Source organism: Choloepus didactylus (assembly GCF_015220235.1).
Source record: "Choloepus didactylus isolate mChoDid1 chromosome 11 unlocalized genomic scaffold, mChoDid1.pri SUPER_11_unloc1, whole genome shotgun sequence".
NCBI classification, from domain to species: Eukaryota; Metazoa; Chordata; class Mammalia; order Pilosa; family Megalonychidae; genus Choloepus; species Choloepus didactylus.
Genome location: NW_023637577.1, coordinates 5302838 through 5330793, shown reverse-complemented (window position 1 = coordinate 5330793; position 27956 = coordinate 5302838). Strand labels below are relative to the sequence as shown.

Genomic DNA, 27956 nt, shown 5'->3' with positions numbered 1-27956 from the left:
GCGGCGGGCGGCGGCGGCCGGGGAGGCCCTGGAGGCCGCGGCGCGGTCACTGCGAGCCAAGCCGAACCGCGCCGAGCCGCGCCGATCGCCCTCCGGCCCCGGCTCCCGCGCGCGATCCCGGCCGGCGGTGCGGCCCGGAGCGGGGGCCCGGCGGCGCCGCAGCCCATGGAGCTCGAGAACATCGTAGCGAACACGGTGCTGCTCAAGGCCCGGGAAGGTGAGGCGGCCGGGAGGTGCGGCCGGGCCCCGGCGTGTGGAGAGCGGCGGGCGCGCGGCCTCGGAACTCGGCAGAGCGTGCCCCGGCCGCCCCAGCCCCTTGAGGGCCGCGCGGGCTCGGCGCCCCGCTCCCCGCGCACACGCGAGCCCTTCCGGCCCGGCGGTGTCCTCCGCACCTGCCCCCCGGAGCCGGGGCCCAGGAAGGGGCGGGGGTCAGGCCGCCGCCCTCTCAGCGGGGGGACGAAGGAAGGGGAGAGGAAGGAAGCGGAGAGGGTGGGACCTGAACCCCGGGAGGGCTGCAGAGCCCTCTCCCAGGTGATAGCTGAGAAGATGCTCCGGGGAGGGGCAGCCCACCCCACGTGCCCCGAGCCCGGTTGCCGGCGCCCAGCCTGGGCCCGCAGAAAGTTCGTGCTCCGGGAGGGTCTGGAGAATGAATGAACGTAGCCTTTGCGGAGCACAGCCCGCCGGACTTGGGGAAACTCCTGTTCATGTATGCCACCAACCAGACTGCCACTTGCTCGGTGCCCCAGTACCCAGGGGACTGAGATGGATGGGGCACGAATTTTGCCCTCGGGAAGCCCACAGTCTAGAGCGGCCAACCAGCCCTGGAACAGGTGGGAAGCCGGGCTGGGAAAGAAGAGAGCTCACTGAGCAGGCCACACCATATGTGTAAAGGCCCTGGGGCAGGAACCAGCCTGGACACCTGAAGTGTGTGTGCTCTCCAGTCCAGATGTTATTAAACACCTGCTCTGTGAGGGCCCTGTGGTCTGTCTGCCCCTCCCCTGCCATAGCCCACCTCAGAAACACCATCCCCAAACACCCACTCTATGCCCTGCCCTGTCCAGGGTGCTGGTTTGAACAGTGAACAAGACCCTTCTTTTTAGGAAACTCCAGGTAGGGCAGGTCATGGGCTTCTAGCTGAGTCACCTGCTGCCCCTTTCTGCCCTATTTTACAGGTGGGAAACTGAGGCTCAGGCCAGGGACTAGCCCCAGGTCACACAGCAAGACCGTGGTTGTCCCAGGCCTTGGATACAGGATGCCCCCAACACAGTCTGTAGGAAGCCCAGAGGCGCTCCCAGCTCTAGTGCTCATTGCTCCCTGAGGTGTGCTCCCTGGAAATGGGCATGGCAGGCTGGGTCCTCAGTGCCCAGAGCCGCCCTTATCTCCTGTCCCTTATTGAGCCCTGGGGCTAGGCCTTCCTCCCAGCCTCTGGGGGCATCTGCCGGTTCTGTTCTGCCTTGTCATCCAGGCAGCCAGGGAGGAGGGATGGGGAGAGCTTGGCCAGTCCTTCCTCCCGAGGGCTATGTCCAGTTCAGGCCTCAGGCCGGCTGAGGGCACCGGTAGCTATGTGGGCCCATGCCCGGGCTGGAGAACCCTTACAGCCTGGCTTTGCCCCTTTCCCAGCTATGTGGCTTTAAACAAGTCTGACCTCTCTGGACTTCAGGATCCCTTTTTTGTGTGTGGAATGGTTGGGGGTGGGGCATGAGGATGCAAAGCTGTCCTTATTGTCATTGAGTCCTGAACCCTGGTCTGTGGACTGGCTGTGTCAGAATCACTTCACCAGCTGGTTAACCAGCTTGGGGCCGGGGCCTCTACCAGCTTCCCCAGCGAGTCTGAGGCCCTCAGTGGTTTGGGAACCCTCGGTGTATGTATACAGTTGGCACCTAATAGATGCCCAGGGGTGTCTGGGGTGGGGAAGGCACTCGGGTTATGGTGCCAGAGAGTAGGGTTCGCCTCCTGCCTCCGTCACCTCCAGTCTCTGTGATTTGGGGCACATTGGTTCCTCCCTCCTCGAGGCCTCCCATTTTCTCATGAAATTGGGCCACATCTGGCAGAGTTGCTTTGAGGATGAAGTGGGCAGCCCTGAGTGGGTGTGTATGTGTGTACCCTGACACAGTCCTTCCTTTCTCAGGCACCCAGAGGCACAGGGAGGGGGCCAGGGGAGGGTGGGGAGGAGCCCCACTGCCTTGGTGGCAGCTCCAGGGCAGGACATTTGCATGTGACTCTTGGTTGTTGCCTTGATGTGGCCAGGAGGGGGAGGAGGAAGTAACTGGTGGGGAGACAGGTGGATGGAGGGTTGGGTGCGGGACCCATGGGGGTGGGGGAGGAGTTCCCCTTCTGGGGAGGCCTGGCCTTGGAGTGGGGGTGGGGGCCCTCCCTGTTGCTCACTTCCAGTGAAGCAATGACTGGGGTATGCCGGGTATGGGCTGTAGCGGAGGCCGCCAGCACGTTTCCCAATGGGTGCTCTGCAACACTTCCTCCTCTTGGCAGCTTAGGTCAGGGAGCCTGTCGAGGGACCCGGCCCTGTGTCCTCCCTAGAAGGCAACCCCGACCCCTGTACCTGCTGCGTTCACCTGGGCCAAATGGAAACAGGGCTGGGAACACCAGAGGGGAAACTGAGGCCAGGCAAGAGGAAGCGCTTGCCTGAGGTTGCCAGCGAGTTGTTAGACCTGGGGCCCACCTCTTTCCTGCCACAGCCCTCCTGGGTGCTGGATACAGACTCCCTTTGTACCATTGCAATGCCTCCAGAGGTAGATCAGGACCCAAAGCAAGTACCCATGGGGAAACTGAGCTTCATTGAGGGCCACTGTTGGGGCTAAAGTTGGAGATTCGAGCCCAAGACTGTGAGACTAGAAGACTTAGGCCCACTCATCATGCTCCACCTAGTGGCCCACAGGCCGGATCTGGCTCTCTGACATTTTATTTACTTGGCTGCAGTGTGTTTGATTATTATTATTATCATCATTTTGTTTTTGTGTTTTGGATTTTTTTTTTTCCTTTGGTAAATAAAACAGAAACCAACATTTTATGCAACAGTCTAGATCTCCATTTTCTTTTGAAAAATCAGAAGCCCTGGCCACACTGAGCCAGCATTCCTGCTGAGTGACAGTCACAGTTGGCTGGAGTTGTGCTGCAGCTGCCCCTGCAGATAGAAGGGATGTGCCCATTCCAATTTGTCGCACTCCTCACCACTCCCTGTTGTCTCACAGCTGGCCCACGTTGGCCATGCCTGGCTGGTTCTGTACACATTTGAGCTAACTGGGGAGTCAGCTAGGTACAATAAGGCAGGCATCAGGGCCAGAGAAGCTCTTAGGAACAGCTGGGCTGTCCATCAAGCCTTACTTGTGCCTCTGGTATCTCTGATGAGAGGCCTGACTGCCCTCTGCCTCTGGCATCTCTCAGACATGTCTCAAACACCCTAGAACCTTTTTCTTCTGGACCTTGACTTATGCAGTCCCTATTCCTTGCATTTTGCGTTCTTCCCCTGGGAAACTCCCACCCGGTGGGACCCAGCTCAGGCAGGACCCCTTGAAAAAACTCCCTGGAAGCCCCCCAGTGGCCTCACCGCCCCCTGGCCTCCCCAGCTGGGAGGCCCCAGGAGGCGGGCCCCATGGGAACCACGTGCATCCTGGGACTTGGCCAGGGATGTGGCGGAGGCTTGTGGAGGGCTGGCTGTGGGGGAGGTCTCCCTGGGTGGGCTGGGCCTCGGCTGGGCCCCAAGGCTCTCTGGAGCACACTGGGGGTCCAGGGGCCCAGCTCCTGTTTGCTCCCACAGGTGGTGGCGGGAATCGCAAAGGCAAAAGCAAGAAATGGCGGCAGATGCTGCAGTTCCCCCACATCAGCCAGTGTGAAGAGCTGCGTCTCAGCCTCGGTGAGGCATGGGTGGGGACTGAGGGGATCTGGTTGGCCCATGGGAGCCTCCCCTGAGCCCTCGTCCTAAGGTCGAGGGGCTGGGTGGGGTGGGGTAGGGGTGGGGGTGTCTGGTGAGCAGGAAGACTGAGGCTGCACCACCCACCCGGTTTCGGTTCCTGAGCTTGGGATGGCTGAAGGGCAAAGAGCAACCAGGGTCAGCATTGGGGGTCAGTTGGAGCAGGGGCTAGGGAGCAGGGAGGAGACAGATCTGCGGGAAGGAAGGGACAGCCAGGTCCAGGGTGAGCAGGGCCCATGGGACAGAACAGAGCCTGCGCTTAGTCTCACCCAGCCTCAGCCTGGGCAGCGTGACAGGGTCACTTACGGGAGGGGACGGAAGAGCCCATATCCCCGTTTCCTGCTGTCTTGCCTGAGGCCCCAGCTCTGAAGCCCTCGGCCGGCCTGCACGTGAGCAAGAAGCATACCTACGGCTGCTTCCTCCACCTGCCTGGGAAGGGGGCCCAGCCACGAGCTCACCGGAAGCCACAGCTTCCTCCTGTACTTTCGCCAGGCAGGGAGCAGGTGTGGGCCTGGCCCAGGCTGGGGCCGGAACCTCACAGACCACACCCAGCCCTCCCACTACAGTGACATGTATGCATGTGGTGTGAACCCGGAGGCCACAGGGGGAGGTGAAGCCCGGGAGCTGTGTGACTTTGGGCCAGTCACTTGACCTCTCTGGGCCTCAGATTCCCAGGCTGTGACAGGAATAGCAGGGTGGTGGTGAGGGTGCTCGAGGAGAGAGTGGTAGCCACACCATGGGGCCAGAAGCTGGCCTTGGAGCCGGGGAGCCCCAGCAGCGTTCCCCCTCTGCCTATAGAGCGTGACTATCACAGCCTGTGTGAGCGGCAGCCCATCGGGCGCCTGCTGTTCCGCGAGTTCTGTGAGACGAGGCCGGAGCTGACCCGCTGCATTGCCTTCCTGGACGGGGTGGTGAGTGCGGCCTGGCCCAGCCTCAAGAGCAGGCAGAGGTCCCAGCCTCCCGTGCCCTATATCCCTGCACCTGTCGCTCAGCCTTGACCCCAGCTTCTCTCCCTCCCCACCCTCTGCAGGCCGAGTATGAAGTGACCCCTGATGAGAAGCGGAAGGCATGTGGGCAGCGGCTGATACAGAATTTTCTGAGCCACACGGTGAGCGAGCAGTGATGGAGGGATGACAGCAGTGGGCAGAGCCCATTGAGGGGCAGAGGGGCCTCTGGAGTCCAGGGGGACTGGCCAGGGAGGCTCTGGGTCAGGAGAGCCTGCCAGCAGCTTGGCTCCACACCCCCCACCCCAAGGCTGCCCAGCAGGAACGGAGCTCAGCAACTGGGCAGGCTGGCACCCAGCTGCCACCCTGGCACAAGCCTGAGATACCTGGTTTCGGTCCCCTGGGGGTGGCCTGCACTGACCTTTTCACGGCCTGTCCTCAGGGTCCTGACCTCATCCCCGAGGTCCCCAAGCAGCTGGTGACTAACTGCACCCAGCGGTTGGAGCAGGGGCCCTGCAAAGACCTCTTCCAAGAGCTCACCCGGTAAGCCTCTCCCTGCCCTCAGGAATGGAATTGTGCCCAGAAAAGGAGGCATCGAGGGGGCCTGGAAGACTCAGCAGCGGGTGAGGGAGCTCACCTTCTTCCTGGGACCTGGGGCAGGTTGCCTGCCCTCTCAGCAGCCTCCTCAGCATGGGAGGCCTGGGGCCCACTGAGGACACTGCTTGGCTGGCTGAGGGGCGACGGAATGGGAGGCCTGGGGCTGACAGGCAGGCTGGGCCTTCTCTCCAAAGGCTGACCCATGAGTACCTGAGTATGGCGCCTTTCGCCGACTACCTCGACAGCATCTACTTCAACCGTTTCCTGCAGTGGAAGTGGCTAGAAAGGTGAGCTCCCTCGGAGGCTGGGGCTCCTCGTGGGCCCCTGGGTCCTGACTCAGCCAACATTTTCTCCCCTCCCCTCATGCCCACAGGCAGCCAGTGACCAAAAACACTTTCAGGCAGTACCGTGTCCTCGGCAAAGGTGGCTTTGGGGAGGTGAGTGGGCCAGCCCCTCCCCCTCTCTGAGCCCTCAAACCCCCAGGAAGGGTAGGGTGGGGCTGGCACCCATTTGCCCCCTCCTACCCTGGCCACAGGTGTGTGCCTGCCAGGTGCGGGCCACAGGCAAGATGTATGCCTGCAAGAAGCTGGAGAAGAAGCGGATCAAGAAGCGGAAAGGGGAGGCCATGGCCCTCAACGAGAAGCAGATCCTGGAGAAAGTGAACAGTAGGTTTGTAGTAAGTACAGCAAGGAGACCGCACCCTTCCTTGTGCCCTGCCCTGCCCGTCCACCAGGCTAAAGTCTCTTCCTGCTCTGCAAGGGCCCCCGCCCTGGCCCTGGCCACTCCCAAGGCCCTGCCTTCCCTGTCCCTGGTTATGTCCTGGAAGGGTGGGTTTGGAGGAGGTGTGGGGTTGGCACCAGGCCTGGGGAGCAGGCTGGGTACAGGAGGGGACCTGAGAAGGATTTGGGGGCGGCCGGCACCAGCCAGCGGGGCCTGTGGCCCCAGCTTGAGGGCTCGGGTCCCCTCGGCCACAGGTGAGCCTGGCCTATGCCTACGAGACCAAGGACGCACTGTGCCTGGTGCTGACGCTGATGAATGGCGGTGACCTCAAATTCCACATCTACCACATGGGCCAGGCCGGCTTCCCGGAGGCACGGGCCGTCTTCTATGCCGCTGAGATCTGCTGCGGCCTGGAGGACCTGCACCGGGAGCGCATCGTCTACAGGTGGGAGTGGGGGTGGTGGCCAAAGGTGCAGGATGTTGGGGCGTTGGGGCTCTGGCCAGGTGCTGGTTCTTGCTCCATGCTGGGTGCACTCGAGGAGTTCAGAACTCAGGCTTTGGGGTCTGGCAGACTGTGTGGGAATTCCAGCTTTGTCACCCCTCTCTGTGTGGTACCAGGCCAACCAGCTCCCTGCTCCCAGCACCACTTCCTTTTCCAGGAAAGCAGAGACAATAATTCCTGTGATTTCTACCTTGCCAGCTGTAATAGGGGCCGAATGAGATGATGCAGTAAAGTTCTCGGCCCAGATCCCAGGCAGGGCTCAGCAGTGGAGCAGTCTGGGTATTACTATAAATGGTGGCGATTTCATTTGAGCCCCATGACCACCCCAGGAGGGGACAGAAGAATAGCCCCATTTGACAGCTCAGGAAAGGGAAGAGAAGGAGAGCACTCCCCACACGGTGGCAAGCAGAGCTACCAGTGCTTTTCCGGGAGCTGTCCTGATTAGGAGCTGCCTTCCGCTTGCCCAGAGAGCACTGTGTCCTTTGTCCATCCCCTGGGGACAGGCCTGGTGCTGGGACCTCCAGCCTGCTCCACAGGGCCGAGTGAGCTAGGACAGGGTGGCCCCATCAGGCTCCGTGGCAAACCCAGCAGCGTCCAACTCTGCCCTTCTCTCCCTCAGGGACCTGAAGCCGGAGAACATCCTACTGGATGACCACGGTGGGTGGGGGTGCTGCCGAGGTGGGCTGGGGAGGGCCGGGTTTGAGAGGCCAGTCCCGTTAACCAGCTCCCTGCTTCTCACCCACATCCAGGTCACATCCGCATCTCCGATCTGGGGCTGGCCGTGCACGTGCCCGAGGGCCAGACCATCAAAGGCCGTGTGGGCACCGTGGGGTACATGGGTGAGTCCCCCTCCCGGGTCCCCTTCTGGCTGCCCTGGGGCCAGCCCCACCCACCTCTGTTTGGAAGTCTCCTGAGGCTCAGGAACTCAGGAGTCCATTGGATGTTCCTATTTTAGAGCTTAGGAGCCCAAGCCTCTGCCAGAGGGACCCCATAGCTTGTAAATCCAACATCATTCATTCACCACATGCTGATCAAGCACCTGCTCTTAGCTGGGCCTGGCAGGCAGTTGCCAGTGAACCACCGAGGGGGGACTCAGACCCGTCTCTGATGTCCCAGCCCTCCCTGCCCCTCAAGGGCCTATGGGCCCAGTGTGGAAGTGTCCATCTGTGGTGGGGGCCAGTGGGAAGGCCAGGAGGTGCCCTGTATTGCCCTTGGGTCCAGGACAGTGGTACGGTTCACACAATTCAGACTCGACAAGCCTTCCCCCCGTCTCTGGTTGGTAGAATGGCTCGGGCCAGACACTCCCTGTCTCCCCACCCCAGCCCCCTCGACTATAAAATGATGGTCACGATACCTGCCTCCCAGGGTGGCCTCAAAGATGGAAAGAGAACAGAGGTGAAAATTCCACAGGCATGCCTTAGCTTGTAGTAGGTGCTCAGCAAACATTAGTTTCCTTCTTTCTTCTCTTGGCTATTAAACCCAGAGATGGTGAACCAGTAGCCATGTGGGCCCGATCCGGCTACATTTGTGTTCAGATCAGATGGCTTCAAAAACAATTTGAATTGGGTCCATCACTTTATAATAAGCCAGGCAGTTGCATTTAAAAAAGGGGGGGTGGTGGGGTGAGTTTTCTGACTTCTCTGGAAGAATCTGAAGATCGGGGATACCGGGTGGGGCCCCCAGAAGGCTGCTTCAGCCTCCCTGTGATGGGCCCTTTACTCGCCTATTTGCCACAGGCCCCACCAAGCCGCCAGGTGGTGCCAACCTGGCCGATGAGGGGGTGGTTAGAGTTTGGAATCCCTGACTTCCCTGGGCACAGGGCAGTCATGGGGCCCGCCCGGCCGGCCCTGACTCCCATACTGCTCCCTGCCCCAGCTCCGGAGGTGGTGAAGAATGAGCGGTACACGTTCAGCCCTGACTGGTGGGCACTGGGCTGCCTCCTGTACGAGATGATCGCCGGCCAGTCGCCTTTCCAGCAGAGGAAGAAGAAGATCAAGCGGGAGGAGGTGGAGCGCCTGGTGAAGGAGGTGCTAGAGGAGTACTCAGACCGGTTCTCCACGCAGGCCCGCTCGCTCTGCTCCCAGGTACAGCCGCGGCGGGGAGACCCCATCAGCAGGGCTGGCGCCCATCCGAGGGCCCCCTGACCGCCCCACCCTGCCCGCAGCTCCTCTGTAAGGACCCGGCCGAGCGCCTGGGGTGTCGCGGGGGTGGTGCCCGTGAGGTGAAGGAGCACCCCCTCTTCAAGAAGCTGAACTTTAAGCGGCTGGGAGCCGGCATGCTGGAGCCCCCCTTCAAACCTGACGTGAGTGAGCCCGCCTGGGCCGCTTGAGGGCAGGGCCAGGGCGGGGGGGACGGGGGCTCTGGGAGCAGTGGTCAGGATGTACTCCTTGCAGGTGTCCAGAAATCCAACTCGAAAGGCCCCCCACCCCCCCAAAAAAAAATTCCCGGGGCCCACGAAAATGTAAAGGTCCTCAGCCATAAAAAGGAGTGAGGTACTGACCCCCGCTGCTGTGTGGCGGAAGCTCAGAACATTCTGCCAAGTGAAAGAAGCCAGACCGAAGAGGTCACAAGTGATGATGTTCCGTTTATATGAAATGCCCAGAATAAGCAAATCCCTTGAGCCAGAAGGCACATAAGTGTTTGCTGGGGGCCCGGGAGAGGGGGCGTTGCTGCTCAGTGGGTATAGGGTATCTTTTTGGGGTGGTGAAGTAGGTAGAGGCGATGGCTGTATGACATTGTGAGTATGTGCTGAATGCCACTGAATTGTACACTTGAAGATGGTTGATTGTGTTAGATGAATTTTACCTCAAAAAGAAACCGGAAGGAAAAGTCCCAGAATACATCTGGCTTTTTGGCATGCCTGGATCCCGGGGTTTCTTGTAGGAATTTTCTCTACCTCTCCCCCTGCCCCCGTCCGTCGCCCTCCCTCTCCTCTTCCCCTCCCTGTCTCTCTCTGCCCCTCTCGCCCTCTGTCCCTCTCCCTCCCTAACCTTCCCTCTGCCTTCTCTCTCTCTCCCTTTCTCTTTCCCTCTCTTTGTCTCCCTCTCCTCCCCCCACCCTCTCTCTCCCTCCCTCTGTCCCTCCCTCCCTTTTCTCTCCCCCTCCCTCTCCTTGTCTCTCCCTCTCCCTCCGTCTCTCTCACATCCTCTCCATCCCCACTGTACTGTATTATATGTGGTCTTCAAGCTCACACAGCTCTCCCCAAGGTGTGAAAATGGTGTCCCCAGCAGCTCCAGGCCCACATCCTCCCAGCTCAGCGGCCCCAGTGAATAGAGAGCGCTTCTTGCCCAATGATTTCAAAAGAAGTCCTGCATCAAAACGAAAAAAGGAAGTCCTTAGGCTGGTGGTGCTCATTGCTTCTGGTTGCTTGGGCTGCGGCCCCTCCAGGACCAAGTGACTCTCTCTGTCCAGAGGCCTGTGGTCCTCACTGGCCCCACCTGGCCCAGACACCTACCAAGGGGAGAGGTCAGTTCCCCAAAGGAGAACCCAGATGCTGTGCTAGTGGGGGGACTGGCTGCAGGGCTGGCGGGGCATTGGCTGCCCCCCACATCCGGCAGCGGTGACCACCCCCCTGTGGGGGGACACTCCCCACCGAGGAGTCTTCCCCCACTCACTGGGCACGTCCGTGGGTCCAGCCCTCTGCAGGCTCAAAAATCCTGCAATCATCAGGTTCCAAGTGGCAGAAACCCAACTCAAACTTGCATAAGCCCAACATGGAGCTTATTGGTTTGCTTGGGCAGAAAGTTCCGGAGTGGGGCCAGGATCAGCGTTTCTCACCATGTCGACGAGACTCTGTCTGTCTCTTGGCTGTATCCTGTCCACTGAACTGAGGCTTTGCTGGATAAAGTCTCAGGGAAGGTTCTGGCTGGCCAAGATCGGCCAACATCAGGTCACGGGCTCGCCCCCTCCCCGCCATGTCTAGGAGGACTGGGTCCTGACTGACAGCTCAGCAGACACTACTGGAGAGACAGGAAGGTGGTGGGAAGGCCGAGTCGCTGCTGGCAACCATACATCCACATAGTTTATTCACTGTCAACAACTGTCAGGGCGCCCATGTGTGCCAGGCCTGGGGCATACCCAAGTCAACAGGACTGACTCCTGCCCCCATGGAGCTTATGTTCTAGTGGGGAGACCTGCCAAAATCAAGTAATACGTGAACAAGAATTCCAGGGCAATGTTGAGGGCAACAAAGAAAAATAAAGCAGGCTGAGTAGAAGACAAGGACTAATGGAGTGGGGCTGGTTTTAGACAGGGTGGTCTCTGAGGAGCTGACAGTTAAACAGAAGCCTAAGATAAGTGAAGGAAAAAGCTGTATCAAGGTACGGTGGGCTGTTGACAAATACCACACAATGGGTTGCCTTAAACAACGGGAATTGATTGGCTTGTGCTTTGAAGCCTTAGGAGAAGTCTAAGATCGAGGGGTCAGCAAGGCGGTGCTTTCTCCCCAAAGTCTATACCATCCTGGTACTGGCCGCTAGCGGTCCTGGGGGTTCCTTATCCCACATCCCTGCCTCCGCTCACATGGCGGATGTCCTCGCTTTTCTCTTCCGGGTTCCCACTGACTTCCAGCCTCTGGTGCCTCCCTGTGGCTTTTTCTTTATAGGACCTCTAGTAATAATAGGATTAAGACACATTCTGATTCAGTTGGGCCTCACCTTAACTAAAAATACCATCTCCTAAAGGTCCAATGGGTCCTCACCCACAGAAATGGGATTAAGATTTTTTTTCTGGAGGTGGGTGTGTGTATGTGTGTCCACAACTCAGCCTGCCCTAGTCTCGGAACATTCCAGGTAGAAGCAACAGTCTCCAGGCACCAAGACTCTGGGGCAGGACCTACCTTGTGAGGTGGAGGCCAGTGGGGCTGGGGCAGAGCACGTGGCAGGAGAGAGGTGAACAGGGAGGCCTGAGGGGACCGTGGTCTTATTTGAAGCAGGATGGTGGGGGGCCTTTGGAGGCTGCTGAGCCGGAAAGCAAGGTGTGGGCACCACAGGGGGTGTGAGCCCCTCAGCTGGGGGTGCTCACCAGAACCCTGCAGGGTAGGCGTCTTCATGGGGTGAGGTCCCCGGCCCACTGAGCAGAGCCCGCACGGGGCCCCGGTGAGCCTGCCTGCCAACCCCTGCCGCTCGCACTCCCTCACTGCTCTGGTGCACGTCACCTCATTCAACCTCAAAGTCAGCGCACAGCTTCTGGTGCCGTTCAGTCAAAGCCAGAGCTAAAATCAATGTCCTGGAGTTTAACTTTTTAGAAGCAGCAGATGAAAAGCAAGCTTGGCGATGGTGTTTCTTTAACAGCTTTATTGAGATAGAATTCACATAGCACGTAGTCCACCCGTGGACTTTTGGTATATTCACAGTTGTGTACCCATCACCTCCATCAATTGGTAAGGACATCAGCCCCATCTCCCTTAGCCATCACTCCCCACTTTCCCTTCCCCACAGCCCCTGGCAACCACTTTTCTGCTTTCTGTCTTTACGGATTTACCTTCTCTGGATATTTCATATTAAGTGGAATCATACAATATGTGGCCTTTTGTGTCTGACTTACCTCACTCAACATGTTTTCAAGGTACATCCATATCGTAGCATGTATCAGCACTTTATTCCTTTTTCTGGTTAAATAATGTACTGTCGTAGGAATATAGCAGCTTTTGTTTATCCATTTGTGAACACTTGGGTTGATTCCAGTTTTGGGCCACTATGGGTAATGCTGCCACGAATACTGGTGGGTTTTTGTGTGGACAGATGCTTTCCTTTCTCTGGGGTATATATTTAAAAGTGGAGTCATGGGGTTGAATGGGAACTCTCTAACTTTTTGAGGAACCACCCAACTGTTTTCCAAAGCAGCTGCCCCATTTTATAGGAGGATGATATTTTCATTGACATCCTTAATAGCCAGGTTTGGAAAACCATAGAGATGAAAAAGAAAGTGGCCCTCTAGAACTGAGGGGCTGGATGAGGGGGGCTGGTAGGAGGATTGTTTGAAGCCTTGGTCAGCTGTGAAGCATGAGAAGGGGATACAGCAAGCTGATGTCCCAGGGTGGAGAACCCAGGCAGCTCCAGGCTTGCACGAGGGTGTCTGCCTGTGCTCACCCACCAAGCCACACACCGACAGTTGGGCACACGTGGCAGTGGGGGGCGCCTTTTACTGATCCCACAAAGGTGCCATGTGGGCGGGCTGGTTGTGACTGTTCCGTTGCTGCTGAGTGAGGGCTCGTGGCTCAGCGTAGGGCCTTCACCGCGGCCTCTGCTGGGCATCGAGGCAGCCACCCAGGGTGGGCGACAGCGCCAGAGAGGAGAGGGCACTGCCAGGCTTAGGAAGTGGCAGGACAGCGTTTGCAGCACCCCATTCCTGAGTCTAAACCCGAGAGCTACAGATGTCATTGCAGAATGAGACTTAAAATGAGCCACCAGGAGGCTGGGGGTGTTGAGGAAGGGGGCTGTCCCTCTCTGACTGCTGTCTCTGCCCCCCTCCCTCAATCCCAGCCCCAGGCCATTTATTGCAAGGATGTTCTGGACATCGAGCAGTTCTCCACAGTGAAGGGCGTAGAGCTGGAGCCCACCGACCAGGACTTCTATCAGAAGTTTGCCACGGGCAGCGTGCCCATCCCCTGGCAGAACGAGGTGGGCCCCCCCACCCCGCTCCAACCTCCAGTAAGGTGGGCCCCAGAGTGGCGGCCCTGGGGTGGAGCTCACAACAAGCATCCCTGTCACGCGGCAGATGGTGGAGACCGAGTGCTTCCAGGAGCTGAATGTCTTCGGGCTGGACGGCTCAGTTCCCCCCGACCTGGACTGGAAGGGACAGCCACCTGAGCCCAAGAAGGGACTGCTGCAGAGGCTCTTCAGTCGCCAGGTAATCCCCCTGGCCGGGTCCCACCTGGGCCCCCAGCCTGGCTCTCCAGGGGACGGTGGGGGCGGGGAGGCCGAGCCGGTGCCCACCCGCGCTGGGAATGGCATCCTCCACCCGTGGCCAGCGGTGCCCAGGGACTCGGGCCTCGTTCCCACCTGTCCCCTGCCCCCGGCTGGGCTCACGGCCTCTTTTCTCTTTCCAGAGGTGAGCAGTTGTGGGCTCCCCGCGGCTTGGCCTTGCTGCCCGGCCTCGGGGAGCCACGGGCAGCCCTTCCATGGCAGAGGCGAGATGAGGGTGAAAGAAGTCCGGTGCCCGCTCCCCCGGCCCCCCGCCTCCACTGCTTTCCCTCCTTGCACCCTGGCACCTTCAAGCTGCTAGCCTTGCTTAGCCGTCCTGTTGCCCCACGCCCTGCCTCCACCGGCCACAGGAGAAGGGGCTCATTGGAGGCTTTGCCCAGCCCCCCCCACCCCCTTACTCCAGTCCCGTCACCAGCGGCCTCTGCACTGAAGTTCACCCACTTCTGGCCGAGCTGCTGCTCCAGGCCTCTTGGTGGGAGGTGTCCCTCCCCCAGAGCTGTGACCCCAAGTGGCTCCCGCCCTGCCGTCACTGGTAGCTAACAGCGCCCGCCCTGCCTCTCTCCCTCCGTATCTTCCTGCCCTTCCAGGATTGCTGTGGGAACTGCAGTGACAGTGAGGAAGAGCTCCCCACCCGCCTCGAGCTCCCCGCCCTCCTCGAGCTCCCCACCCGCCTCTAGCCCCCAGCCCGAGGCCCCCACCGGCAGTTGGCGGTAGCAGCTGCTCCGAGCGCTGTTTACAGTTTTGCACAGTGGTCTTCCCCCACCGTCCACTCAAACCGTGGCCTGGGGAACACAGCCTGAGCTGTCCCCGGGCTCCTCCGCCCCTCAGCCCCTGGCCCGGCTGAGTTGGGCATGGCCTGGGCTGTCCTGGGGACAAAGGTGCGTCCCCTTGGCTCTTCTCTGTGGAGCTCGGGGCTCTCTGTATTTATGTACCTGTATGAATGTATATAGTGACCAGAGCGTTCTGAATTGCCCAGCCTGGGCCTGGTGCCCCAGCCTCAGTGCCAGCCCCCCCACCCCATCCCGGGAGAGCCAGGGGCTGGCAGAGGGCCCACTGCCAAACCCCAAGCTCCTCAGGCCCCAAGCTCTGGCCGGGCTGAGGCCGAGCCAGGCCAGGCCCCCTTGCACTGTGCCCGCCGCCGCAGACCTCCGAGTGAGAACTGTGCCTGCCCCTGCTGCCCCAGGCTCGGGCTGCCCCCTTCCTTTGCCGTGCTTCTCAGAAGCTGGATCTGGGGCCTCTGCATCCCCTCGGCCTGTGCCAAAGTGGCCAGAGACTGGGCTGACCCTGGGACCCATCAGTCCACTGCCCAGGCTGTCCCAGATGGGTCTGCCACTGCCTTCCGGCTCCCAGGGCGCTTCGTCCCTTATGCTGGGCCTGCCCTGAAGACGCCTCTTTCAGAAATGCCCCAGCCTGGGCAATTGGGGGGCAGGGAGGGGGGGTCCCTGGCCAACCCTCATACATTCCGGCCTCCCTCGTAACAATAGACACACGTGCCCAGCAATAATCCACTCCTCCGTGTGTGTGTGTGTGTGTGTGCGCGCGCGTGTGCAAGAGAGAGCGTGATGTGGGGAGGGTGAGGCTGCCCCGGCCTGGCCCTTCCCAAACTGTGATGGTCATCCTGGTCCCAGTGCTAGGCCAGCATGGGATTACGGGGCCCTGGATTTCCATATTTAAAGCCAATTTTTATTACTTGTTTTGTCCAATGTAAGCTGCCACGTGTCTCTGTGTCAATACAGTCCGAGCACAAACCCGGCCTGTGGCCCCCGCCTGTGTCTTTCTTGCTCCCGGGGCTCCCTCCAGTGGGGCTTCCGGCTTCCTGGGCCCTGCTGGAAAGTGAGAAGGGTTTGGAGGTGAACTTGGCAAGGGCTGCCCTTTCCAGCAAGATCCAGGACCCCCACCTCCCAGGGCACATCTTGAGGGTGCCTCTGCAGGCAACCAGGCCTTAGTGGCTTCTCAGCTGCCTGAATGGGATGGGGCCTGAGGGAAGGAGCCTTGGGTGCCTGTTGGGGTGTGAGTCTGGTGGCCTGTGCTTGAGAGGCAGGCCCAGCTGGCATCGTCTTCTCCAAGGCCAAGGTGGCCCGGTCACCAATGGTGGGCTTGGAGCAGCCTGGAGTGTGGGTTGGGTGCTTGCTATTGGGAACACCTGCCCTGGATCTGGCTTACTGGGTTCCTGCTGGGTGACCAGCCCTGGGCCAACCCATGGGCATTGAACCTGAGTTTTGCCCTCAAAGCCACAACCTAGACTGTGGGGCCACTGGGAAGAGGACTTGGGCCTCCACCACCTCCCAGGCATGCCTTATAATTGCCGTAAGGGTTTGTTCCTTGTTATTGGACTGGGCATCGCTATGCCACCAGAGCCATGTGAGCTTTGCTGTTGGGCAGTTCTGGGTGCAAATCCCAGTGTGGCCACTCTCTAAGCAGTGTGGCTTGGCTTAAAGCCTCTCCCCTGCCTGGCAGAGTAGGTATAATCATCACCACCTCACGGGAAGGTGCCAGGCAGCCCCTCAAGCCCTTAGGTCATCAGTAGCACTCGAAATGCTAAGGGGTGGGTGCTGGTTGCCAAGCTGACCAGCTGTCCCCGGGGCAGCCAGAAGGCGCCAAGCACCAACTTAGCAGAAGGAGCTTCTTGTGACAACCCAGCTCTTGATGGTGGGTAGGGTACTCACTATCTCGCCCATCAAGGGAAGTGGGGTGGGGAGAGGGCAAGTGGCCACTGTGGGGTGGAGAGGAAGCCGGGTGAAGAAGGAAAAGCCAGATCCTCCCCAGTAGCTTGTGGATTTGCCCTTCTGCTCCAGGCTCCACTGGGGGTGGGGGTGGAGGGGTAGGTGCGGCCTGTTAGATGGATAAGAGGGTGCAGAGGCCAATGCCTCTGAAGGTGTGCAAGGATGGGGGTGGGGATGCCACCTGGCAGATGTCTGGGTCCCTGAGGGTAAGTCCAGACCCTCCTGCCAAGCTCCCTTCCTGGGCTAGCGAGGCATCCAGGGAACATCTCAGCCAGGGTGAAGCTCACTTTAAAGCTGTTACCACAGCGGATCCTTGGCATGGCAAACCCAGAATTCACTTCCCAGCAAGCCTCCCCTAAGCTCACCTCCCCCCCACCCAGCTCCATGCTGGGAGCTGGGGACCCAGATGGAGATGAGGCCCCTGCCAGCTTGGAGCTCAGTCTGGTAGGGAGGGAGACGTGGGAACAACGGGACCCACTGTGATCAGCACCGTGGCGGAGAGCTCATTCTGGCGCTTGCGGGGCTGCTGGTGCAGGGCAAACCCCAAGCAGCGGTGGCCTCTTGGCCACCAAGTTTGTCAGGGCTGTCAGCACTCTGCCTAGGAAAAGGAGCCGGATGGTCTAGGGCCTGCGGTTTCTGATGACCTTGGGGTGGGGTGAGTGGGTGGTGGAAGAAGGGAGTGGCTGGTGCTGAGGTCATGCAGAGCCTAGAAGGCTGTGCTAAGAATGGGGGGCCTCTTCTGGAAAGCAGTGGAGTCCTAAATGGTTTTAGCTGGTTTGAGTTGGGGTGTCTGCCCAGCAGCTACAAAAGCACCCCAAGTGTGCTTTGGGGGACCTGTTCCTGCTCGCACTCAGTCCCTGTGATTTAGATAGGGTGGGGCCGCCACTCCCTGATATACACACCAGACACACCTGTGGCATGGGACCCAGGTGGGGCCACCAGATGACTTTGGTTGCAAATGACAGAAGTGTCCTCCAGCTAACTGAGAAACAGAACGTTAGAGGGATATGGGAGTGGGAGTTGGGGGGACTCACAGATAAGAAAGACCAGAACTGGGGCAGCTCTGGGGTCTTAATGGCAGACCCCATTCTTTGATCAGGGTCAAAGAAGCAATATGCTCCAGCCATGTTTCATTGCATCATGGAGCCAAGACTTCAAACCCAAGGAGTCCGAATGGCCAGGCTGGAAACCTGCCCACTGTGGGTCAGGGGAGCAGGGCTCTCGGGTTCACAGGCCCACCAAGATGGCACCTACGGAGTGCAGGGGTACCCCCCAATGAAATTCACGTGACAGTGACCAAAGAAAAGGGAACATCCCTGGGTGGCAGAACACATATGTTCTCCCAGCAAGGCTACCTGGATTGGTTCACCTACAGACACAACCAAAATGAGTCCCAAGAGAATCATTTGTGGGGTTGCTTAGTAGAACTATTAGGAAGGAACTGGGGTTCTCTTTCCTCTGGAGAGGAATGGCAGGATAGAAGCCTGGGAAGCACTTGCCTGAGAATGATGCAAACAGAAGAAAGCAGCTTGGAGAGAATGAGATGCATACCTGATGCCATTGCCTGGCTCCAGCTGTGGTCAAAGCTAACATTTGCCCCTGGACTCTTCAGGTACATGAGCCACTCAGGTGCCCCTTGGGCTCAAGCTATTCATTTGGGGTTCTGTCATTTGCAACCTACAATGTCCCAGCTGATAGTGGTGAAGGGTGTTTGGGGCAGAACCCTGAGTGCTGTAGGGAAGTTGGACAGCCAGGCTCAGACTGGCCCTCTGCGGCTGGGTCTCAGCTAGCCAATGGGAACTTCACCAAAGTCATCTGGTGGCCCCACCTGGGTCCCATGCCACAGGTGTGTGTGATGTGCATATCAAGGGGTGCTGAGCCCACCCTATCTAAATCACAGGGGCTGAGTGTGAGCAAGAATGGGTCCCCCCAAAAACACTTGGTTCTTTTGTAGCTGCTGGATACACACCCCTCAGAGGGAGCAGGGTCCATGGGGATCAGGGCCTCAGCTGGAGGACTATGGTTCTTCTCTTCCCCACACTACTTCTCAAACGGCAGGTGGTGATGTATGCCCAAGGGTAGGGGCCAGGGCAGTGGAGAGGGGGCTGTGCATTCCTTTGTTGGGGACACAACGTGGTGCCCGGCCCACCTGGTCACTGCCCCACTGCGTGTGTGCAGTCGTGCCCGCTTGCCAGGATGTGTCCAGGGCCTGGCCCCGCGTGGGGTCCCCAGGTCGAGCTGTGTGTGTGTGTGTGTGTGTGTGTCCAGATTCTCCACCTCAGCTGCCTGGCTGAGTACGCGGTGTGCACGACCGACTGTGTGCACCCGACTGCCCGTCTGGACAGCCCGTTGCCGGGAGCGGGGTGGCGTGGGCATTCCTTGTGCCGGGTGCCCCCAGCAGCGTGAGCCCGGCGCCCCATGTGGGGCTGTGTCTCGGCGCGCTGGGGGGGTGCAGCGACCTGCCCCTCCTTCCTTCCCTGGGCCGCCCCCCCCCCCCCCGGCGGAGTGTTGTACCGGCGGGGGTGGGGTGGGGGAATGGAGCAAGGCGGGGAGGTGGGGGGGGACCGAGGCTTTCTGCCGGCAGCCGCGCGCGCGCACGCCGGGCTCTGTACGCGCCGTGTACGCGCCCGTGCGCGCGCCCCGCGGCACCAGCCCGAGCACTCGGAGCCGCTCTCGCTGCCAGTCTGCTTCCCCGGGCCGCCGCCGCCTACCCCAGGCCGGGGGAGCCTCGGCCCGCTGGGCCCGCGCCGCCCGTCCCAAACCAGGAGGACGAGCTCGAGGAAGGATGCCTGGGCCCGTGAGTACCGCGGCGGTGGTGGCGGCGGTGGGGTCTGGCGGGTACACGGGGGCACGAGCGGAAGATGGTCCCGGGGCCGAGCCCCTCCCCGGGAGCGGCTCTGCCGCCGGGTCCCCGGGTCGCCGCCCCGGACCCTCGCCCCGGCCGCAGCTCAGCCCCTCCCCCAGACCACACCAGAGGGAGGGAGGGAGAGCGCCAGCGAGCAAGGGAGACGGAGCGGGGCGCGAGCAGCCACCGGTTCGCTTGGAAACGGTTGCCACGGCAACGGGGTTGCGCTCCCCGGCAACGCGGCAGCGGGGCGGCGACGCTCCCTCCCGCCCCTCCCCCACCCCACGCGGGGCCGCAGCCCTGGGGTGCAGGGGGAGAGCGTGTGCGGGGACACCCCCTCCCCGTGGTGGGGGGGATCCTTCGCCCCTCTGGGTGTACCTGCCTCCACGGCTCATCGGGGGTGCGGGTGCGGGTGGGGGAGGGGCGAGCAGCCCCGTGGGCACGATCTGGCTCCCACGTGGTTGCAGTCGTCGCAGCCGGGCTCGTGGGGTGGCTGCAAAACGTGGGGGCGGCCCAGACCCTGGGCCTGCGGCAAGAGGAGAGGAGGCACAGAGGCTGGGCCTGGGATCTCGGTCGTGGAACACCTCCCCACCCCCCACCCCCACTACCGTCACCCCGCCCGCGAAATGGCCTGCCCGGAGGTGGGTTCCACGGAGACGATCTTCCTTACCAGGGGAGAGGAAAGCTGGCATCCTTATGGCCGGGGCATGTGCCAAACCACCGCCTGGGCCCCTGGTGGCTCTCTGCTGGGCCCTTCCAAACCAGCCTTTCTCCGGGGAGGGGTGGGAGCCACGTGGGCAGGAGCAGAGGAAAAGCCACTGATGACCCAGGGAAGCCGAAGCCCAGGCCAAGTGGTAGCCACCCAGCCCATTGTCTGGATCACAAGTGCTCCTTTCTTGTCTGAGCACAAGACTTGGACTGTGCCGGGGTGGCAGGCAGGTTGGTCAGTGCCACAGGGAGATGCCCTGTCCTCCAGGGGAGCTCCTCTGGGAGGAGAATGGTCTCTGAGTCAGAGGAAATGACCTCTGGCTTCCCTCCCAGCCTCCCCTCTGGCGGCCTGCTGGGGGAGAGAAGTGGCCCTCCTGCCAGCACTCCTGGGCCTGACTCAGCAGATGCCAGCTCCTACCACAGGCCTCGGACCCAACAGCCCATGATCACAACCACTCCTGGGTTTCCTTTCCCATCCCAGGGAGGTGTCCTGGGCCGCAGAGGTGACCAGGATCTGGGTGACTTGCCCTTAGATGGGGGCCTTAGAAGTCAGGCCTCAGTCTCCCCAACCGGCAGCAGTGCCTTTGGAATTATTCACATGCCTCTCTTATCCTGTTCCTGCACCATAAGACCTGTGTTGAGTCCTCTGTATCCATTACCTCTTAATTCACACAATCGTTGTGCAAGGTAAGTTAACTATCCCGTTTTAGAGGTGAAGACTCCCAGACTCAGGGAGGGGAAGTGACTAGCCCAAGGTCAGTCAGCCAACCAGTAAGTGAGGGAGCCAGGTTTCCAGTTGAGGTTCCTCCGCTCACAAAGCCTCTCACTGCCTGCTTCCTGACACTGCTTGTGACCCAGGCAGAAAAAAACCGTAGAGCCTTCTAGAGAAGTGCTCTTAACCCTCCTTCACACTCCTCTGGCAAGGGAACTTCCCTTTGTCTTGCAGGCTTTGGTACACCTTGCCTTTTTGCAGCAAAATCAGCCAGATTCTTGCTCCCCCAGATGCTTTATAAGATTGTGCTGCTGCTGGGCTTGCTGCCTCCTCCTTCCCTCCTTCTCTCCCTCCCTCCATTTTCTCTCTCTGGGTGAGACCGAGTGGTGAGGGTTGCCTTGGCACCCAGGGCTGGTTCTGAGAGGTCCAGGGTGGGGGGCCACTCAAGAACCATAGGACAGCAGCTCCTGTGGGAAACCCCTGAGGCCCTAGTCACTGGCTTCTGGGCTCTGTGCACTCAGCAGTCCTGGCTGTGGAAGAGAGGATTTAGCAAAGATGGGGCCCCTGTGGGATGCTCAGTCTAGCTTGGGGATTGGAAACTCAAATGCCTCCTCCAGGGGTGGGGGGTGGGGGTGGGGGGTTTGGTGGAATGAGTGAGGTGAACCAGGGAGCTGCTCAGCACCAGCCTAGGTCACAGTGTGAGAATGTAGACTTAGTGTGACCAGATCGTCCAGTTTTCAAGAGAAGGCAGAAATCCAGATCTTTGTGTAAAATCTCCTGTTTTTTTCAATGTTGGCAACTAATCAGAATATTTTAAAAAAAAAATAGATAGTGGACCTACAAAACCCATCTATGAACTGTTGTCCAGCCTGAGGGTGATGAGTTTCAGACCTCTGGTCCGTGGCCAGTGACGGTTTTTGCTGGACCAACCCCGGGCCTGTGTATGAGGTCACACCACGGACTGGTTTCCACCTTTGAGCCTTTTTGAGGCTGTGAGGTGCTGGCATGTGCTTAGTCGTGTGTTGCTGGGTACACCAGGCTTGGAGAACTTTCACATCCCTCATCACTTTTGTCCCCCACCTTGGTGCTGCCAGGAAGGCCTCACCATCCTGGTCTCATAGGTAGGGAGATTTCAGCTCAGGATGGGAGGAGCCAGGATGGGGTGTGTGTGTGGGGTCACATGGCTGTTTAGGGCGGAGGCAGGATTTGAACGCAGGACTCCATCTTAAGTGCTCTGTGTCACAACAGGCTGCCCCTCAGAAAAGGGTATCATAACTACCTGGGCGGTCAATGGCTGATGCCCCAATGAGGGGCTGGAGGCACAGTGAGCCACTGGTCCCTGAATATCCTGCTCTCCAGCTCCCAGAGGACAGTGGACTGTGGCCTGGTCAGGGCTCTCTACCCACCAGGTACTTGGGCCCCAGTCTTGGTTGTCCTCTTTGCAGTTTCCCACGCCCTGGGTTCCTGGCCTAACTGCAGATGAGGTCCTGGCCAGCTCCATGCCTGGCTGTGACTCTTGGAGCAGGGGATGAGTGCTGTCATCCCCCTGGCCTCAGTAAATCTGTCTTGGTGTGGGACAGGGTGTAAAAATGTCACCCAAAATGCCCCTCCTGCCCAGTCAGCGGGCTTTCTGGTCACCTGGGCTTCACAACCACCTAGCTCTGTGCACCTGAGCTGGACTGCTTCCATGTTGAGCCTGTGTCCTTGTCTGCAGTGTGAGAATGACAAGAGCCACTCTCCTAGGGGTTTCTGAGGTGATGCTTAAAAAGGGGCAAGGCCTGACATGGGCAGGGCAGGTGGGACAGGCTTGCAGTCATCTTCCTCCTCCACCCACACCATTCTCACTCAATCCTCACCACATTCTCTTCCCTCCATGCTCTGGTCCAAGTTCCCTGTTCCCTCACTCAAGGACCGGCAGCCTCAGCCTTCCGTCCAGGACCCCTGCAGCCCTGCAGCCAGGATTTCCTCTGTCTGCTCCAGAGCCCTTGGTCAGTGACTCCATGTCATCTTCTCCTCTTGGTTACATCGATGTTTGGATTCTCAGCTTGCCCATAAATCATCCCCAAGGGCTGAGAGCTCAGGGATGGGTTCTTTCTCAGTGACATTTTGATGAATGGCTAACATTTCCTGGGAATGAACTGGCTGCAGACCTGGCTCTTGAGGGTGTTCCCTGTCCTACAGCTAAAAGACCAAACAGGCCCCTGGGCCCCTCCAGTCTCTTTCAACAAGTGGGTTTTGAGCTACCATGTACCAGACAGATGCCACTTTCTGGTGGTGTTGGATGCAGGCTGCTCCAGAACATTCTATCATTGGGCTTCTCATCAAGCCTGGGGGGGGGGGTAGCTCAGGGCTAACTTCCAACAGGTAAAGCCAAGGGCCCAAGTAAAGGGAGGAAGGCTGAGTGCAGTGAAGTCTGTGTTGCAGGCCTGGGAGAGAGCGTGGCTTGTTTGAGATGTCTCGGCAGTCCGGATTAGGAACACAGGCTTGCTGTGTGAAAGGCATTGGGGGGCAGGGGTGTGTACGTGGGATGCCAGGAGGTGAGGCAGGAGAGACCTTGGCAGGAGCCCTTCCTAAAGGCCATGCTCTAGGCCAGGGTTTCACTCTCAGACCCCACCCCAGACCTACTGAGTAAGAGTAAGCCCAGGCTCTATAGTAAGAGCTCTAAGTGAGCTGGGGGCAGGGAGGGCCTTTCATCTTGGGGAGCTACGTTTTCTCATTGGTCACATGACAAGGATGTTATCCTTTGTAGAATGATTTTGAAAATTTACCTGCGGTGTCCAGCCCGCTGGCAGGGAGTGCCTTGGGGACAAACACATCTCTGCACCCCCAGCTCAGAAGCTGTGGTCATCAGATCTAATTTTTTTTTTTTTGGCATCTACAAGCCTTTATGCAGATTAGCTCAATTCCTCTTCATTGCAGTCACAGATGGGGAAACTGAGGCAAGAGAGAGGTTAAGAAAGTCAGCCAGGGGCTCACTGTTGTCTCCCTGCTGTGCTCCCAGAGAGTGAGTCATCTAAGAAAACTGTGGAACCATACCACAAAGAAACCGAGACGGGATCCTAAAAAATAACCCATCAGAAGGTAAGGAAAGAGAAACAGGAAACATACAGGGACCGTAATAAGATGGCAGAGTTAAGGGTGAGTCCATCTGAAGGGCACAGCTCCTCCGGATGGCGGCCTGGACAAAGGGCAGGAAATCTGCCATTGGTGATCTGGAGGGGTGTGAGCAAGGCCAAGGGCGAGAGGCCATGGACAAGGGGTTGCCAGGCAGGGTCTGAATCTGGAGGGCTCCCCAGACAAGGGCAAGCGCGTGCACAAAGGCACAGCGGCGGTAAGAGACACAGCTGTTTCTGGGGCTTTCAGAAGTTTGGCCTGGTGGGGAAAAGCGTTTTGAAAGGTCTGGGCGAATCTTGGTATGTGCGCATGTAGCACCTCCTGTGGACTGGCTGAAAATAAACTGAGCAGCTCCTGATGGGGGAGGAGGAGGGAGGCTCCAGGCCAGATTGTGGGAGGGGGGGCCTGGGCTGGGCCTTAGCCCCACGGAGTGACATGACAGCTAAGGAGGAAGTGCTTCATGCATCAAGCCCCACCCACTCAAACTGGGCGTTGGAGCCAGCCTGGGGTCCCGGGGGCCTGCTCATCTGTGAAACTGTAAACAAGAGACTTCCTCTCTCTGACCCCAAGGCAGTGAGGATTCCTGCCTCCTGGCTGAGGGGTGACAGTGGCATGCAGCAGGGCAGCTGTGGCCTGCCCTCGGCATGGTCCTTGGAGCTGCCCTTCCATCTCTCCTTCACTCTGAGGCCCTTTCCCATCCTTGAGCCAGTGGCCAGGCGCCCACGGCCTGGGTCTGAAGGGATGTGAATGCCCATTGGCTCCAGGCTGGCCACTCTGCCCCATGCCCCATGGCTGGTGAGACCCCACGTGCCAACTGTTCACCAGCACCAGGCTTTTCATTTCCACCTCACCTGTCAGGTAGGGAGTGCATTTTGACAAAGATGTTGGATTCAGACTCAGGCTTAAATCCAAGCTCCTCCCCTTATTAGCTGTGTGACCTAGGACAAGTCGTTTCCCTCTCTGAGCATGTCTCTTCATCCATCAAATTGGCTGTAACCCCCAGCATACTGAAGAAGACAGAAGATTCTGCATTGGAAGGGTCCAGAACAAAGCGTGACCTGTGGTAGATGGTCCTTGGCAGATATTTCTGTTTTTAATTCAGTTAAATCCCATCACCTCCAGCCCCAGAAGTACCTTTTCCGACCTGGAGCTGTTCCAGCCCCGGGGGGCCAAGGGGCTCTTACTTGGTGCCAGCTTCCTCAGAGTTTTCCTGAAAATTCCTGAGGGCTCGGGAAAAGGAGAACAACAGATTTCATTAACTCCCAGTGACTGGCAGCATCGTGTTTTTATCTGGGCTGCGTCGCCATGGCAGCCTCATGGTGGGGTTGTCGAGGGGGCGGGCAGAGCTATTGTTCCTGCCATTGTCTGTTCTGGAACACAGGCCCAGGAGAAAGGGACTGGCACAGGCACCCAGTGGCACATGGCTGCAGGCAGCCGTGAAGTCAGAAGCCATCTGGGGAGAAGGGGGAATGTGGCCTGGCTTCCACCCCAGTGTGCTCTGAGACCTATCTGAGGAGGTTTGATCTGGAGCCTCCCTACGTGGGAATGTGGGTGCGCCCTGGGCTTTTTGAGGCTCGGGGGAGCCACGGGGTTCCTGGAAGAGGGCCACAGAGGGCTGCAGGCAGCAGTACTCCCCGACCCTGCCCAGGCTCAAACTATGGCTCTGCCACCTGTCAATCTATACAGCAATTGTTCCCCACTGCATCTGTAAAATTGGAATAATGCTGGTTACCCCAAAGGGTAATGTCAGAGCAGCTGGGTATAAGGCATTGGAGAGGGTTTGGTTCTGTTTCGTGGGGATAAGGAACAGCTGCCTGTTTCCCTAACTACCTCGAGGCAGGGATCCCTGGTGCAGATACCCCTAGGATGCCCTGGCTTAGGAGAGGAGGAGGTGGAATTAGAGATGCCCAATCCGAGTGGGTATAGGACCAACTGGGGATGGAAAGCAGGCTTCCCGGGCCTACTTTCCCTCCTCCTGCAAAGAGAAAGGATTTGGAGGCCTGGAGCTAGGCGGGAAGTGCCGAGTGGAGCTGCGCGGGGTAGGAAGTAAGGGAAGCGCAGTTGGAGCTGGAACTCCTAGGGCAGAGGCACCTAGAAGAAAGGAAGAGGGACCGGTCCACGGCCAGCGCGGGACGTTAGGGGGAGACAAAGAACCCGTGGCATGCGCAAGTGGCCGCCGAAGACCACGCCCATGTCCCGAAGATCAGGAAGCCGCGGTGCGGGACCCGGACGTTCCATGCTTCAGGCAGCTGGGGGGTGGGTACGAGGCCGGGAATGCGGGGGGCTGCCCCGCGTATGCAAAGGACTGAAGCTGGGCGCCGGGTGAACTGCTTGTAGGGCTCTCAGAGGAAGACCACCCTTCGGCGCCGCAAAGTCGTCGCGCCAAGACGCCTCTTCGGCGCCCCGGAGGCCTGCCCACAGGCCTCAAAGTACCCTTTCCAAGCTGGGGTACCCTAGGCCTGAGGATGCGGGTGGCGTCTCTTGCGGGTTCAGCGTCCGAGCCTGGCCTTCGCGCGCCCCCTACTGGCCCGCCCGGCGCCCCCTTGGTACACCAGCTCGGCGGCGGCGGCCCTGTCTCAGATCCGGGGAAACCCTACCGGGGAAACCTGGAAAAATGACGTCAGCATTCTCGGTGACGTCACTGGGCCCCTGGGGAGCGCAGGGGTTCCCGCAGAGGAGGCTTCCCCGGGACGGCACAGGGCGCGGGCGCGAGCAGGGAAGTCGTCAGGGGCCGTGGCGTGCATTCGCAGCGCCCTTTATCTGCCCTACAGGTCCCGCGCGGTCCCGGGTGACGCCTGCCCCGCGCGCCCGCCGGCGCCATGGGAAGGAGCGGGCACCGCTGCTGCCCCCCGCCGGCGCGCGCACGACTTGAACCCCGCCGCGGGCAGCCCCCTGCCGCGGGTCTCCGAGTGACGCGGGCGGCACCTGGGAGCGTGGCGCGGGCCCGGGGCCGCGCGGAAGAGTTCAGCGTCCAGTAAAGCAGCCGAGGATCCGCTGCCAGCGCCGCCGCCATGGTTATGTCCCAAGGCACCTACACGTTCCTCACGTGCTTCGCCGGCTTCTGGCTCATATGGGGTCTCATCGTCCTGCTCTGCTGCTTCTGCAGCTTTCTGCGTCGCCGCCTCAAACGGCGCCAGGAGGAGCGACTACGCGAGCAGAACTTGCGCGCCCTCGAGCTCGAGCCCCTAGAGCTCGAGGGCAGCCTGGCCGGGAGCCCCCCGGGTCTGGCGCCGCCGCCACCACCGCACCGCAGCCGCCTGGAGGCGCCGGCGCACGCGCACCCGCACGTGCACGTACAGCCGGTGCTGCACCACGGGCCCGCGCAGCCGCATGCGCACCCACCGCCGCACGCGCAGCCGCACCACCACGCGCTTCCGCACCCGCCGCCGCCGCACCTGGCCGTGCCGCCGCGGCCCTGGAGCTACCCGCGCCAAGGTAAGGATCGACCCTAGGGGGCGACCTGGGGCCTCGGTAGGGGGTGGGTTCGCCGCAGACAAGCGAGGTTTCCCCGGGATAGCCCCGCCCAGGACCCGAGGAGGCGGGAGCGGGCTCACCGGAACTGGCCCTGGGTCTGGGGTTAACGGCTGGCCACAGAACCCGGGAGGGGAAAGGTGGCCTCACCTCCCCTCTCCCCCGGACCGCTTCCCACTCCGCAGCGGAATCGGACATGTCCAAGCCACCGTGCTACGAGGAGGCGGTGCTGATGGCCGAGCCGCCGCCGCCCTACAGCGAGGTGCTCACGGACACGCGCGGCCTCTACCGTAAGATCGTTACGCCCTTCTTGAGCCGCCGCGACAGCGCTGAGAAACAGGAGCAGCCGCCGCCCAGCTACAAGCCGCTTTTCCTGGACCGAGGCTACACGTCGGCGCTGCACCTGCCCAGCGCTCCGCGGCCAGCCGCGCCGCCCTGCCCTGCCCTCTGCCTGCAGGCCGACCGCGGCCGCCGAGTCTTCCCCAGCTGGACCGACTCGGAGCTCAGCAGCCGCGAGCCCCTGGAGCACGGAGCTTGGCGCCTGCCGGTCTCCATTCCCTTGTTCGGGAGGACTACAGCCGTATAGAAGGGCGCCTGGCGTCCCGGGCCCCACCCGCGGACTCCTTGCCTGACTGCGGGGCTTTTTAAATGCTTCCCTTGGACTGGGGTAGGGGGGCTGGGGGGGAGGGATTTCTTACCCTGTTTGTTACATTTTGAGGATAATAAAGGTGTGTGATCTGCTTTGGTACAAGCGGAGGGGGCACCTGCTGCT

General features: G+C 60.1%; 2 protein-coding genes across 7 annotated transcripts; both read left to right on the top strand.

Moving 5' to 3' along the window:
- Window positions 1-8: 8 nt before the first annotated feature.
- Window positions 9-15364, top strand: GRK6 (G protein-coupled receptor kinase 6). 4 transcript variants are annotated; one of them, XM_037822957.1, is made up of 17 exons: window positions 9-217; window positions 3773-3868; window positions 4724-4836; window positions 4956-5033; window positions 5312-5412; window positions 5661-5753; window positions 5840-5903; window positions 6002-6142; window positions 6441-6631; window positions 7308-7345; window positions 7438-7527; window positions 8564-8772; window positions 8853-8990; window positions 13171-13308; window positions 13406-13537; window positions 13659-13660; window positions 14199-15364. In XM_037822957.1, exons 1-17 carry the CDS (start codon window positions 166-168, stop codon window positions 14323-14325), a joined length of 1803 nt encoding a protein of 600 aa, XP_037678885.1. In that variant the 5' UTR covers window positions 9-165; the 3' UTR covers window positions 14326-15364. The 4 variants fall into 4 exon arrangements, with proteins under 4 accessions (XP_037678885.1, XP_037678882.1, XP_037678883.1 ...); XM_037822954.1 differs by lacking the exon at window positions 13659-13660 and adding an exon at window positions 4282-4428; XM_037822955.1 differs by lacking the exon at window positions 13659-13660 and adding an exon at window positions 4282-4428 and having other exon boundaries at window positions 13737-15364.
- Window positions 15365-18927: 3563 nt separating this feature from the next.
- On the top strand, window positions 18928-27899 carry PRR7 (proline rich 7, synaptic). 3 transcript variants are annotated; one of them, XM_037822980.1, is made up of 3 exons: window positions 18928-19131; window positions 26485-27148; window positions 27370-27899. In XM_037822980.1, the coding sequence occupies exons 2-3, from the start codon at window positions 26725-26727 to the stop codon at window positions 27768-27770; spliced, it is 825 nt and encodes a 274-aa protein (XP_037678908.1). In that variant the 5' UTR covers window positions 18928-19131; window positions 26485-26724; the 3' UTR covers window positions 27771-27899. The 3 variants fall into 3 exon arrangements, with proteins under 3 accessions (XP_037678908.1, XP_037678911.1, XP_037678910.1); XM_037822983.1 differs by lacking the exon at window positions 18928-19131 and adding an exon at window positions 24167-26345; XM_037822982.1 differs by lacking the exon at window positions 18928-19131 and having other exon boundaries at window positions 24167-27148.
- Window positions 27900-27956: the final 57 nt, after the last annotated feature.

Coding starts and splice junctions, on each gene's coding strand:
- GRK6 (XM_037822954.1), top strand. CDS start 166: ATGGAGCTCGAGAACATCGTAGCGAACACGGTGCTGCTCAAGGCCCGG. Junction 5,413..5,660: donor CTCTTCCAAGAGCTCACCCG/GTAAGCCTCTCC, acceptor TTCTCTCCAAAG/GCTGACCCATGAGTACCTGA. Junction 6,143..6,440: donor AAGTGAACAGTAGGTTTGTA/GTAAGTACAGCA, acceptor CCTCGGCCACAG/GTGAGCCTGGCCTATGCCTA.
- PRR7 (XM_037822980.1), top strand. CDS start 26,725: ATGGTTATGTCCCAAGGCACCTACACGTTCCTCACGTGCTTCGCCGGC. Junction 27,149..27,369: donor CTGGAGCTACCCGCGCCAAG/GTAAGGATCGAC, acceptor CCCACTCCGCAG/CGGAATCGGACATGTCCAAG.